Source organism: Opisthocomus hoazin, chromosome 4, assembly GCF_030867145.1.
Source record: "Opisthocomus hoazin isolate bOpiHoa1 chromosome 4, bOpiHoa1.hap1, whole genome shotgun sequence".
Lineage (NCBI taxonomy): Eukaryota > Metazoa > Chordata > Aves > Opisthocomiformes > Opisthocomidae > Opisthocomus > Opisthocomus hoazin.
Window position 1 is genome coordinate 40,178,859 of NC_134417.1, and position 14,835 is coordinate 40,193,693.

General features: G+C 42.6%; 1 protein-coding gene across 4 annotated transcripts in view; it reads left to right on the top strand.

Moving 5' to 3' along the window:
• BMPER (BMP binding endothelial regulator) overlaps positions 1-14,835 on the top strand; it is a 152,942-nt gene that overhangs the window by 68,326 nt on the left and 69,781 nt on the right. For all 4 annotated transcript variants that reach the window (XM_075418662.1, XM_075418664.1, XM_075418665.1 and 1 more), the window contains 3 exons: positions 9,936-10,035; positions 13,326-13,435; positions 14,070-14,210. In XM_075418662.1, the coding sequence (XP_075274777.1) occupies positions 9,936-10,035; positions 13,326-13,435; positions 14,070-14,210 (351 nt within the window). The remainder of the gene's footprint in view (positions 1-9,935; positions 10,036-13,325; positions 13,436-14,069; positions 14,211-14,835) is intronic.

Below are 14,835 nucleotides of genomic sequence, written 5' to 3' on the forward strand. Positions count from 1 at the left end.
CAAAGCTGTGCGGATACATCTGTAATGTTTCTTGTCATGACCAAGTATTTTAAAGAATGATGATGAAGTGAGAGTCAGAATTGTCACCTTTCTCAGGACCACAATGGTACTAGTATTCTGCGTGTGCAAGAAACACGCTGGGGACACTGGAGGGATTTAATAACTGTATCGCTGCGAATGGACTGTTCAGGAGGAAAAGCTGTTCTCAGAAGGGAGGCCAGTCCTACGCCGTAATGTGGGAACTGGAAGTGGGGGTGAAGGTAGTCGCCGATAGCTGCCAAAGTGTGGGGTTTAGAGGAGCACTGTTTACTGTAGGACATGGCAAGAAAAGCTTGTAAGGTAGTATCACAAAGCTTATGCTGCAGAAACAAAAAAAAAAAAGAAAGAAGGAAAACCTTTGTGCAAGTTTATCTTATGAAAAGCGAGTGCTATTTATATAAATATGTTGTGACAGTGATTATCATTTTGCAAGCATCAGGTTAGGAATTTGAAACATTATGCAAATACACTGGTGGTGTATACACAACTGTACACCCACTGGACTGTGCTTCATGTGTGCTTGATGCCAAGCAAAGCAAAGCAGCCTCCAACTGATTCAGGGGAAAAGTCGTGGCTGCAAGAACCCAGGACCTGCTTGACAGAGCTACTGCTCTGCTTCTAATAACTGAAGTTAGGAAAGTCCCTTGGATTTAATCCTAACTTTCTTAGTATCTGGAGTGGGACGTGAATAAGCTGAAGAAGCTTGTTAGTGGTTTTTAATAGCTTTTCTGGCCACAGACAATTTCCAGCATAACATGTTTTATTGCAATTTTTCATAGAAACAGTTCTTTTTAGAAGAGAAATAAATAATCATGTGGCTCATGGCAAAGCTTCCATAGTCACTGGGGACCTCTGGTGTAACAGCTAAATTGATCTTGAATAGCTGAACTCTCTCCTGCAGTGGCATGCCAGAACTGTTTCCTTGCCAATGTCTTTGCTTCCCTTCTGCTGTCCCCATGAAGTTGCTGCTCTTTACCCCCAAGGTGGTGGAAAGCTCTGCTCCTTTCTGCAGCGTGGGGCTGCCCTCCTGGCCCTTTCCTGCTTACGAGGTTATCTTGGCTGATTTTTCACATTGCCCTGTGCAACTTCTGGGACTTTAGTCCAAAATGCTGTCATCCAAACTGGATTGAAAGTCAATGGAAAGCCTCCCACTGTTTTGTACCACCTTTGGTGCAGTCCTTGCCTACATCCCGCCTTAAAATCCACCTCTCCCACCAGATGCATGTCTTCTAACCTCCAGCATTATAAAAAGGCATTGTGCTACAGTGAGTGCTGTATGGCACTAGATCCCTTGCCCTGTTTTCCCTAGCAGCATTTAGAGAGATGACTTGGCACTGTCTGAGTGTGCCCTGTGCAGCAACTGGCAGGGAGATTAGAGGTGGAAGCATAGCGTGTAGAAGGATGTCTGATTTATGGAAAACACCAAGACATGTGTGGAGGGTACATGCAGAGATGCCTGTGGTTGTGGCATTTCTGTTAAGTAGCTCTCTATTAAAAAAGAGCTAGTTTTAATTTCAGAAGTCTGAAGCCTTTTAATACTACTACCCAGCATGGACTCTGTAAGGTGCAGTGGCAGCAATCAGTTTAACAAGATCTGCAGCAAGGAAGAGATTTTGATTAGTGTGTGTGTGAAATGGCAGGAAGTGTTGGATGTGATGTGGAAGGATTCAGACTAGAGGAAAAGCAGGATTTGAGATGCTAGACAGTCATCTCCATGCTGAAAGCAAGAACTAACCTGCTATGTAGCATGGAGAATTGTCAGTAAAGCTGAGAAAATGAAGATAACTTTTTAGATACTCTCTTGCTGGGAAAAGATTTCTGAGAAGTCAGTGACAATCTACTGCTGGGAATAGTGCCTGGGATAATTAAACAGGCTGGAGAGTTGGGCGCAGAGGAACCTGATGAAATTCAACAAGGGCAAGTGCAGGGTCCTGCACCTGGGGAGGAACAACCCCATGCACCAGTACAGGCTTGGAGCGGGCCTGCTGGAGAGCAGCTCTGTGGAGAGGGACCTGGGAGTGCTGGTGGGTGACAGGTTAACCGTGAGCCAGCAGCGTGCCCTTGTTGCCAAGAAGGCCAATGGGATCCTGGGGTGCATTAGGAGGAGTGTGGCCAGCAGGTCGATGGAGGTTCTCCTTCCCTTCTACACTGCCCTAGTGAGGCCTCATCTGGAGTACTGTGTCCAGTTCTGGGCTCCCCAGTTCAAGAAAGATGAGAAGCTACTGAAGAGAGTGTAGCAGAGGGCTGTGAGGATGATGAGGGGACTGGAGCATCTCTCCTACGAGGAAAGGCTGAGGGAGCTGAGCTTGTTTAGCCTGAAGAAGAGAAGGCTGAGAGGGGACCTTATAAATGCTTGTAAATATCTGAAGGGTGGGTGTCAGGAGGATGGGGCCAGACTCTTTTCAGTGGTGCCCAGTGACAGGACAAGGGGCAATGGGCACAAACTGAGGCACAGGAAGTTCCACCTGAACATGAGGAAGAACTTCTTCCCTCTGAGGGTGACGGAGCCCTGGCACAGGCTGCCCAGGGAGGTTGTGGAGTCTCCTTCTCTGGAGATATTCAAGACCCACCTGGACAAGGTCCTGTGCAGCCTGCTGTAGGTGACCCTGCTTCGGCAGGGGGGTTGGACTGGGTGACCCACAGAGGTCCCTTCCAACCCCGACCCTTCTGTGATTGTGAGATGCTGCCTGGATGGCCAGCTGCTGCCTAACACTGTGGGATGCTTTCTGGTGTCCCTCCTGGGAAAGAAATTGGGGGCTCCCTACTCTCTGCAGCAGTCTGGCTTTGACAAAACTTGTAGAAACTGAACGTCCTTGAGATCTTAATATCATTTTCATTTTTGCTATTTTATCTCTACATACCTTTTTCAGAGGAGTCTCTTGACCATTTGTGGTCTAATTGTGGCTGGAACTGATCAGGGATTCATAAGCTACAGGTGTGCCTGGTTTGTGCCTGCATAAGCCTGCTTTCCGTAGGAAATCGGCTTGAAAGGGTGAAAGTACACACTGCAATGAAACCTTTGAAGGCTTCCAAGTGAAGAGGGGCTATTTACAACATCACTTTCAACAGAGCCAAGAGCTCAGTGTGTAAGCCCTGGAGGGGAGAGGGCTTCTGGCTGTTCAGCTGCTAGACTCTGCAGCTAGGCTGTTGGGTCAGCAAACGATATGATTTCAGCCGGATTGTGAAGCCAGATGCAACATAATCCCAGCAACACTTCTACACAGCACTGTTAGACCAGAGAAATATGACCAAGTGCTGCTTGCGCTGAGTGTCCCAGCTGAGAGCAGAGCGCTGTGTGACCTTCCCTGAGGAGCCCTTCTGCAGTTCCAGCAACTGTGAAATTTTAGCAGTGTCTCTGTCTGTGCATACTTAAAGCAAGCTACTGTGAAACCCAAAATCTCATTTTCCAGAGTTTTCCCTTTCACCCAAGGAAGTAAAAATACCCTGGTCCTTCACGTCCTCTGACAGGAGAGTCGGTGCAAATTGTGTTTTGAAACTTGAAAGAGCCAGGACCAGCAGCTCCCCAGCAGTCCGATTTCAAAGTCGAGAGCTATACGCCAGAACAGCATACTTCACTCTCTAGGAGGATGCTGTGATATTTCAGCAAACAAACACAGCACACCACTTCCCTCTGAATAAGAGAAAATTTGTTTTCTTCATCTAAGCAATCCCAGGAAACGTGGCTGTCAAGAAGTGGAATAGGTGGCAAGACGAAAGTCACTTTGTGCACATGGTATTTAGTTGATGGAAAGCATAACAGTATTCAGAGGCTTCCTCCTACCCTAAATTAATAACTAATAGATAATTTAGTTAATATCTTAGCAGTTGTATACAACCACATACAGATTAACTTCCAAAAGAGGGAGGCTTTTTGGTTCCTGGTGTTAGGTCGAAGTGTTCTGACTCTGTGATTACTAATAAATAATTAGTAACTAATAGACAATTTACTAACTAAATTACTAACTAATAGATAATTTAGTTAATATCTTAGCAGCTGTATATGACCACGTACAGATTAACTTCCAAAAGAGGGAGGCTTTTTGCTTCCTGGTATTAGGTCAAGGTGTTCTAACTCTGTGATTACTAACTAATAGATAATTAGTAACTAATAGACAATTTACTAACTAAATTACTAACTAATAGATAATTTAGTTAATATCTTAGCAGCTGTGTACAACCACATAAAGATGAACTTCCAAAAGAGGGAGACTTTTCAGTTCCTGGTATTAGGTCAAGGTGTTCTAACTCTGTGACACTTTGCCAACTGCACTTGCAATTTGCTAGGAACTTAGGGACATGAATTTAAGTTAGTTGGAGACAACTAGTCAAACTTTCTTATTAATACAGCTTGTTGATGACACAAGCAGTACACCTAACTACTTGTATGATAAGGGTACACATGGAGGGAGAGGTGGTAGAGTCAAAGTCTTACCTGCTAGAAATTGATGGATTTCTTTGGACTTCTTTTGGCTGTGTCAAGGAATGCCTTTGCATCAGACTGAGAGGTAACAGTGGGAAAGCATAGTTTAAGAATAGTGCCTTTACTTTGCCCCACAGTTTGCTGTAGAAATTTATTCATAAGAAACTTTCAGCTTACTGTTTCTTATCTGCATAGATTTTAGGTAATTTTTAAGACATTTAAGACAATAGTTTATATCCACACTAATCTGCATGATCTGGTATTAAAACGAAGGTGAGCTCTTTAGAGCATTTGCTGCACATGCAGTTCTTAGGACACCACTTCAGACTGTCACTAGCACCACTTTCTAAAGCCTTCCCATAGCAGTGATATCTCAGCAAATAGGGTTTGAGATCTAGATCCAGAGTTTAAAAACCTAGCATACACGAGACAGTATAAATACCTGTCATTTTGAACTGAAGCTCAGGCTCTCTATTCTGAATTTTATCCAATACTTTCTAAAAAGGTATTTAAAAAATCCTAGTCTAGACAATAGATCAGGCTGTAGGGATGTGGGAAGCTCTGGCTTGTCTGTCTGTCTGATTGCTGAACTGATTGATGTGCTGTTTGCTTTTATGCTGAGAACTGTTTGCTACTTTGTGCATTTCCTAAAAACCTTGTCCCTCCCGTGACCCTTCCAGAGAGCTCTCACTGTGCATGACCTGGCTGTTTCAGGGACCCAGAAATACTGTGTAAGGGAGAAGTTACTCACAGAGGCTGTCTGCCTCATACCGTACCAGCATTCTTAGAAGAACCGAAGTATCTTTCATCTGATTTGGGAGAGAACACCTATTTTATTTTCAAGATTAAAACCACACTCTAAATATGGTATCCTCTCATTTTTGTGCCTGAAGTCTACTTACACGACACATCAGGGACTGTACATCTGAGTGTAAACTCAAGGTACGGGTTTACAAGCATGTGATTCCAGGGGTGTTTTGAAGCTGTTTGCATAGTACATGTTGCTGACCTGTTTTATATATTTAGTACACATTTGGGAGGTAGTGGAAGTCTTTAGTGACACACAGTAGTTAACATGTCAGTCAGAGCTCCTGGTGACCAACAGTGTATGCAAACCAATATACGGTCCTATTCATGTAGGAAGCCTTATACACATCAGCAAATGTGCTCTAGTAAATAGGAGTCCTGGTATGCCTTAATCTTTTTTTTCCAGAATGGTAATACTCATCATTATCTGAATCTCGAATGATACGTCTGTCTCTTTATCAGCAGATTTCTATTCATTGCCTTTATGCCATTGCTGACACCAAAATGATAACATCTCTTAACATGTTCACAGTGGCTGTAGTCTCCTGCACTGTGCTAGAGCGGTTGAAGACAAACATTCGTACAGTTGTGTGTTTGTTTGGCATCTCTTGCCACTGGCATGGGGCAATCTTGCTCAGTAGTGACCCTGTTGAACTTTCAAAGGTGTTTTTCATCCTGGTGGCGTTAAATCTTTGTTCATAGCTGAAGACAACCTTGAACATCTGTCTTAGTTCTTACAGCAACCCCTGCCGAGGCTACAGTGTGTGTCTGACCTTGCTCTAACTAAATGTCTCGAGTATCTATCCTGGAGTTGAGAGAAATGTAATTTTGGTATTTCTTTATAGGTTTTTTTCCCTGTAAGGATAGCCTCGCTGGTAGAAAATTAAACCTTTCCCTCTTCTTCTAGAATTGAAGTTAAAAATAAATGTAAACCACTGTGGGCTGAAGCCTAATGCCAGCACTTAGACAAAATATTCTACAAAATCAATGGAATTTTTACTTCCGTTGGAGGCTTAGCAGAGCCTTTCAAGCGCAAGGTGAACACAGGGCAAAACTAGGGAGGAATCATTTTTAGATGATTTATAGCTTCACTAAAGCACAGAGACAAAGCCTGAAAGTGAAATGGAAAATGAGATGCCTACAAGAAACACAGTTCTTGATAATACTGAAGTTAACCTTTAACATTAAAGAACAGGTGTATAAAATATTATTTAGAAATGCTCATTACCAGTAGCAAACAAGCTGGGAGTATGGAAACGTATGTTCTCCTGAGATTTCATGAGTGCTTTCAAAATCTGGTTATGACAAGGGCAGCTCTGCTGTTGATGGTCACTATTCTCACCCTCGTGGTAGATGAAGCCCAAGGCTCTTGGAGATTAATTGCAGCAGGCTCCCAACCTTTAGAGAGTTTTTGGATAGCCTTCTTTTTCTGCGGACATTTTTCTCCCGCTCTGTCCTATCACACAGGCTGCATACATGCTGAGCACCGCGCATGTGGGTAGCCTGCACTGAAACTGCGCTCTATACTTCAGCCGGTGTCTCCAGCAAAGTCAGCCGGAGCCTGGATGGGTATGTGTCTCAACTCTGCCAAGTCTCTTGTGTCCTTATGGAACAGTGAAGTATCATAATTGAGGCAGGAGCTTAGCAGAAGCGGATGGATGGGTAGGTAGACTAGCTCCATGCTTTTGTTTTAGGAAAGTCTCGTTGTCTGTCTTTCTCAAAGATAGACCTCTCGTGGGAGAGTTAGGAAGTGCTGTTTCATCTTCCCCGCTCTTATGTCTCTTGAGGAAGCTACTGAGATGAGATGATACCTCAATCCATACTGCCCTCTGAGCCGATGCCAGGGAGCCTCTTGCTTTGTTTTGCAGGCATGAGGTGGCAGCAGGAGTTACAGTGTTTTTTTTTGTCTCTGAGGTAGAAAATGAATCTTTTCATTGTAGACTGTAGATTTCTTACAAAATCGATTACCTCCAGAGGACTGTGGACTGCAGGAGCATCCCCTGATTAAGGCTTCACGTAACTATCGCTCAAGGATTTATTTGCCTAGCTCTGGAATGGCATTTCTCACAGGAAGCAGATGTCACTTGTACTTTATTGGTCTGTGCTGGCTGCCCATTCAGGTTTGGTTTTACTGGAAGGTGTTGCTTTGGACCTGGAATATTCTGGCTGCCTCGGAGAAGCTATGCTTAACACGGAAATGTGAGCTAAAAGCTGTAGATGTAATTCGGAGGTGGAGGAGGCAAGGTGTTTACTGTGCAGTTTCCACCCTGGCTTAGGCCATCCAAAGCCAACCTTTCTTCTCTCTGGAGTTATTTTTTTCCTTGAATTTTAATTGAACTTTTGTTGCACTGTTTTATCTGCATGGCTCTATTCCATGTAATTTAAAGCACTGGCAGCTCTAGCTGATGTGACTTTGAAAGCTGGTATTCTGAATGCTTTTTGAGTTTTGAAATGCAGTGACTGAGGCTTTTAAGAAAATAGAAATATTGTGTAGATTTTGACATTTCCTTATAATACCCAATGAGCTATCTGTCTAAGCTCTGTAGGGCAAGTAGAATTATTCTCACTTTAAACGGTACAGGTTGATCTGTTTCAGACTGTTTTTGAACTTGCGCCCTAGAATGATATTCAAGCCTGGAAGAGCCTATCTGGGACAGCAACAAGTTAGAAAATGGTTTCTTGGTAAGAAGCAGCATTCCAGCTGGAAGCAAGAGTAGCAGTGGAGTAAAGAGAGAGATGGAACTGGACTTAGTTTTGTGCAGAGCAGGGGCCAATACAAAGTGTAAAAAACGACCTGTAAGCAAAAGGCTGAAATGAAGAAATATTTCATGTTATCCATGGCATTTTGATTTAAAAAAAAAATCTATACAACAGGCTGCAAAGGCAATGTCTCAATAAAGTGCTAAGCCCGAGCTTTGATGTAATCTGTCATAGAAGCAAGACTCCAGAGCAGTTCCACAGAGGCATAGGATATGTGAGTATTAAATACAGAAGCAAGGTTGCAAGAAAGGACTTGTGCTCACCATGTGTTGGAGCATTGCTTTATCTTCCAGGGGTGTATCCCTGATCCTGTCATCAGGCTGGCTGAGGGCTCCATGCCCGACTTTCGCATTTGCTGAATTGTCACCGAGATTTGAACTTTGTCTTCTTTTAGCCTTTTTCCCTGGGCTGAATGACAGCAGTGCTTCAGAGAGCCCTTCTTTGGTATTTTTCTCTTTCATTCTGCACCTGTGTCTCTTCTCACAGAGCTATTCCCTGAGCATCATAAGGAACATCAGTGAAGAATTCATTTCATTTTGTCAAGTTTCTGGTCTGACCCTTAATTTAGAACAGTCATTTCAGTCTACAATAAACTCTGTGTTCCTGCATGCCGCGGTAAAAGAATTACGACCAGTCCTTAGCCATGTGCATTCAGGATGCCTTGGTGGCCCCATGGGCCTGAAAACTTATTACAGAATGGGGGTACAGTCAGTACATTATTTTCTGTACAATAGTGTGTATGTGGGTCTGCCCGTATGTAAAAGCTTTTTACATGATTCACTGAGGCCATTAGGAGTGGAATGGCATACCATCATTTCAGGCACAGAGCTCTTCAAAATGAACAGCTTTTTCCATCTTTCCCCAGAGAGCCCTGAGAGGCATCCAGCATGTAGGTGGGAGGAGACTGTTCACAAGACTTCCAGCACAGCATCCAGGAACATGAACCTTATTGCTGGGATGAGCCTGCAGCTCTGAGTGATAAATAAGGCAGGGCGGTTAGATGAAAAGGATGACTTCTTTTGATAAGGCAAAGGTGGACTGATTTTTAAAGTTTAACAACCTGGACCCCTCATGAGCATGTGGAGCATGTGTTGGTAGAGGGCTAAACACAGTATTCTATAAGTACAGTGAAGTAATCAGGCAACAGAGCAGGATGAGAACAAAGATCTCTTTTGACTGACTTAATCTTAGACATATATTCTGTGCTTTTGTCCCTGCTGTGCTTTTTGCCTGCCTCTGTTTCTGATATTCGTTGATACACCAGGATATATCCAGTCCAGGTTGCTTATTTTTTCCTTTTTTTTGCCACATTCACTCTCAAAGTTTCATATACCCTCTTGGTTTTTAGTCCTCTGAAGAAAGCAGACCTTCTGGGTTTTTGCATAGTTGGAGTCAGAGGCTAACAAGAATGTGATTTTGGCTTATTTGGTTTCTGAGGTCATGGACATAGTGGAAGAACACCTGCTCTCATCTGGCTTCAGCACTTAATCCCTGTCCCAGACAAGCCTAGAAGGGCACGGCACAGGAGGTGAAGAATAATGTAAAAAAAAATTGCTCACGAATTTTTTGAACGTCCGGAAACGTTCATGGATAATGATTTTATTCTCCCTGGTTTTGTCATATCCACACCAAGAAATAAGATAGGAAGAAAGTGTTTCTTCAACTATTACATTCATTGCTTGAGAGAATGAAAAAATATGAATAATCCAAGGTATCTGCAAGCAATATAGAAAGTGTTGAAGCACAGTTGTACACGTTCCTTGTATGCCTGATGCAAGCAGAAATTTGTGTTGGCAAATACTACTTTGGCTAGGGCTTTTCAAGACTTGTTACAAGTCTATGTGGGTGTATACACGTCTGCTTGATGTTTGGCTTTATTTTTTTCCTAACTGAGCCTGTTTTCCTTCAGGGTGGCAGGACACAGTGCGTCCAAGAAGTCTGCCCCATTCTTTCATGTCCCCAGCACCTGAGTCACATTCCTGCTGGGCAGTGTTGCCCCAAATGCTTAGGTGAGTGGTTTTTTTCCCCCTGAGAATTTTGTAGTTAATATTATATGGTTTTGCATAGCATCTTGCATACTGGTATTCTACAAGACTGGTAAATTCTGGGAGGTGGAAGAGACAGTATTGCTCAGTGGAGTTTATAAGCTGCAGGTTTACTCAGGTACTTGGGGTCAGTGATGTGTGGTACTCAGCAAGCAGCTGCAGATGAGCATTTGAGCATGGACCAGTTGGCTTGCTTAGAGACACAAACATGGAGATGTTTCCAACCTTCATTACACATGTTTTACAAAGGAGGTTGAGGCGGGACAAATTGTTTTGTTGGAATTTGCCACAAGAAAAGCGCCTCGCCCTCTCATATTTTTAATTCAAGTGTGCATTTGCATTCTTGGTTTTGAGGAAATGCAGGTCAGGGGAAACTTCTGGACTGAAATTGCATTCTTAGAAGCTGTTGTCAGAGCGGCCAGGAACTCAGGAGTCTGCCTTATGGTTGCCGCCTTAAGGTGGAATCACAGTTTAAGCCAGGAATATTTTCAATTACATCTTTCCAAAGTATTTTAAAAGACGAAGTTGGAGGCATCTAAGAAGGGCTAGTTCTTCCAAGTCATTCCAAGGAAGGCAGTGACTTTTAAGAGTCCTTATTTTGCTCTTACCATGTCCACAGATCTCACAGGTTAATGTTTCTCAGCACGTGTCCCTTCAGTTCATAAACAAGGAGCACTTACATCCTACCAAATAAATTAGCTTTAATTTGGTCTATGAGGTTATGACTAGGTTTGGAAAATTTTCAGAGCTGTTGGTTCCCAGTTCTTCAACAGAAACTTTTTGTCATTTTGACCATATCTTTACTACTATCCAAAGTCTTTTTCCAGGGCTAGGTTAGGGGTACAGAGAGATCTAGCCTTGGAGACAGCAAGCTCCAGCTTCTCATAATACTCAACATTTTTGACTCCTTGAAACAATTTGCTAATTGAGAAGTGCTACAGATAAATGTCTGCCTGGAACATTTAACCACAGCACCAGAGTGTAATACAGTAGAGGAATGAAATGGACAGGAGAACAGCCCAAACGCTGAGTTTCAATTTTGGCTGAGGACATTTTTACTTTCCTTCTGTAAACTCCCCTTGCTCTCCTCACCCCATGCTTTTCCCACCTGAGTCTTCCTCTCCTTGATCTAGGCATTCAAAACCCAGCTTTATTTTTTGACTGCTTCATAGGGTTTTTTCTACAGGTTCTTTTTTCCCCCTCTTAGAAATGTCTGTAAATCAGTTCACTAATAATAATGATTTTCATTTTATATGGTCTTCACTCTAAAACAGGTCGTATACCTGTGAACAGACAATGTCTGGCATTGAAAGTTTTGGAGTGGAGGTAGAGCCGAGGGATGTCTAGCACACTGCATAGCAGTCGGGAATGTGAAACGTTTTCAGGGATGCTGAGACATGGTTTTTAAAGTATCATGTGGAGGACCTCCCTGCAATTGAATTCCTGATACTCAGCGTATATAGCATAGAAGAATGCAGCGAACTCTACTGGGACTTGAATTATTAGTTTAACTAGCGGTTGTGAGCCAACAAAGCTGACCATTAAACCAATATCTTCACCACCACATCTTTTCAAGTGGTAGCTCCTTTGTCAGTGGTTTTTTACCAACTATTTGAACTGAGTTGGCCACCCAGAATTGTGCTGGGTGGTTTGCAAGGCATGGAAAGAGGGTGTGAGAGAGAACTGGACTTTTGTTCACTCGTTGACATAAGTTATGCAGTTGAAGTCCTAGCCCAATGTAGAGCAATAGAAGTGTAGTTATAGGCGGGACTATGGCTACACTTTGTCCATAAGTGGTGCACGAATGTAGAGCAGTTCCTCTTAGGGCTACTGAGTATCCTCAACCGATGTCATATGTCAGTCCTGCAGCAGAAATTAAGCCTTTTCAGAAAGATGCACATCCAGTAAAAGGAAGGCTGGTTATGCAAGCACGGATTAGTCCAAGGTAACTAATTTGCAAGAGAGAGATATTCAAATTGTGTCTACCTGGACAACAGCAATTATTTCTTCACTTTTGTTTAATAGTTATTTTAGCAGTAGATTTGCAAAAACTCAAGGCTAATCCAATGGATTTTGCTGTGTGCTTATCCTTTTGTTCGCTTATATCTCACAGGAAAATGGAACCTTCTTCTTCTAAGCTGTTCTACATTTACCAAGAATTATTGAAAAGGGAAGGAATTACAGTGTGCCAAGACCTGATGGTTTGAGAGCTCTGAAGTATTGACCTAGTACTTAGTGACTTCTTGTATATACTTACAGTGGCCATTCCCGACCACGGAACTGATGCCTATTTAACATCAGACCTCAGAAATGATAAGCCGGGAGACTGGCAGCCACTCATAAAAGAACTTACTAGTTGGCTGGCACTAAAATTAAACAGGGGAGGGTATTCAAAACCAGGAAGAGAAGTATAGCATTTTTGTAAAGAGCTCATGTTTATGTATCATATTGACCACTTGTTTAAAATAACCTACTAGGAAAGCAGCTGAGGAATGACAGAAGCTTGCAGAACCACAAAGTGTGTTGCATCTTGGATCTGAAAGTGCTTGCAGGATTGCAGGACTTCAGGAAGGATTTGATATTGATGCTGCATTCCCTGTGTAGTGCTCTATACCTTGCCTCGCTCTCATGAAACCCAAATGTTCTATCGGTTATTGAAACTAAATATCTTGTGCTGCCCTCACTCTGCTCATAAATGATGCAAATACCTGTATTTCTTGCAACCTTGTGTGAACATGGCACACCAAGCTGTCTTAATGAGACTGGACAACACCTCTGTTTTCTTTGCATCAGTGTCACTGAGTTGATTTAATTTGGCTGCTGTGAACCCCTGAGGCAGATATGCTGAAACCAGTTAAGGCTGCTTTATTTGATAAGTTGTTGCATTAAACTAAAGGCTGTTTAAACTAGTTCAAGTGTACCTACCCTAAGAGTTTGCAGGGTAGGTGCTTTTTATTCCTTTAGCTGCACTGTGCACTTTATGATGAGAAGGAGAAGAAAGATTTTTCCAATATAAACATGCCACAAATCATATTTATATTCCCTCCCACGGCAGCGTTTGTACAGATGAATGTGTGCAGAAGAACAGTGAACTGTTAAAAGTACGTATTTTTTTCACACCAAAATGGAAACACATAGCAAATGACACATTTCACATGAATTTGGTCTGGTGACAACAAGCCCTACTATTTTTGTTGACAATATGGCAGCTTTTCAATCACATTCTTTTTCTATTACTGTTTATTTATATTCAGGACAGAGGAAAGTGTTTGACCTCCCATTTGGAAGCTGCCTCTTTCACAGTAATGTGTATGATAACGGGTCCTCATTTATTTATGACAACTGCACAATGTGTACATGCAAGGTAAGTCCATAGTGCTTTGGTATCGTGTGCTACTGATTGTCTGGCCTGGCAGTAGTTTGTAGGGCTGTGGAACTGTAAGCCCTGATACTGTTGTTCTTTGGCATCTTGTGTGGTCCCCAAGAACCTGATCTGAAGAGCGCTTGCCGTTGTGCTAGGAAAGTTTAAAAAATTACTGACTGCCTCAGCTGAGACATGATGCCTCACTCTGTGATTCAAAATGAAGTTTCTTGGATTATGTGATCCTCTTCAAGTTTGCATTACAATGGGAGAGGAGTTTCTAAATGGTGAATTACTACATCTCTGCCGAAGGGCAGTGTTTTTTTTTTAGTCCCTCTAACATACTGTGACCACTTGCACTTTTGCACCCAGGCACAAATAAATTAAAGTGTCACCAAATCGGTAAGATTTTGCAGGCCAACAGAAGTACAAGCTGAGCTTTAGCTTCACAGACCATAAAAGATTCCCTTAATCCAGTAAATAACTTTTATTTTCTGAGCTGACCTATTCAAAGCAGTAAGGGCTGTAGCTTGGGTGGATGCAATGACTGAGCAAGTAGAAATGCTGTGGTAAGGACACACAGGAGCACAAACATCTTGGTGATGATTTAATTATTTCCTTTTGTCCTTTTACCTAGGATTCAACAGTGATATGTAAGAAAAGGTGCTTACTTCCTGGTGAATGCAATAAAAACAAAGACCAGTGCTGCAAGGAGTGTGTCTCATATATCTCTCCCGAGGAAGTGAAAGTGTGCAAGTTTGGCAATAAGATCTTCCAGGTAAAGTTTCAGGTGTGGCTGAAGAATAGATGCCATTGTAACAGCTGAAACAATGTGAGTGTCCTGTAAGTTAATATTATGGCATGTTTTTTAGCAGAGTTCTCACCATCCTGGTTGATGATGGAACAACTCAGAGGCACAGCTTTGCAGAATTTCCCATCTACTATTTTTTTTCTGAGTTTGTGTAAATTCTGTGATACACAGCAGTTAAAGCTTAGTTCCTCCTTGATGTGACATGTTGTCTCCCTCTCCGTATGCAGAGATTCAAGCTACTGTTTCATGACAAGTAACGTGTTTTTAGTAAGAGATAGTAGCGCTCTGCTTTCCCAGACAAACACTGATGTTCACGGAGAAGATATTCTGAGTGGTACATAGGCTTTATCTGCTGAGCTAAAGAGTCTCTTCCATACCTGAGCCAACAGGAGTTGTGTGAAGTTCGTCATGGCTCAAAGTTACTCAACTTGATTTATTACGTTTCACGTCTCTGCTAAGGACAGCACTCCTGATATCTCATGTTGGGATAGCCATGTAATAACTGTTACCTACTGCACTCTCACCCAATGTTTTCAAATCACAAGGGATTCCCTGTAGAACACTTCTGCTATTGCTGAGACCCTGCTTGTTT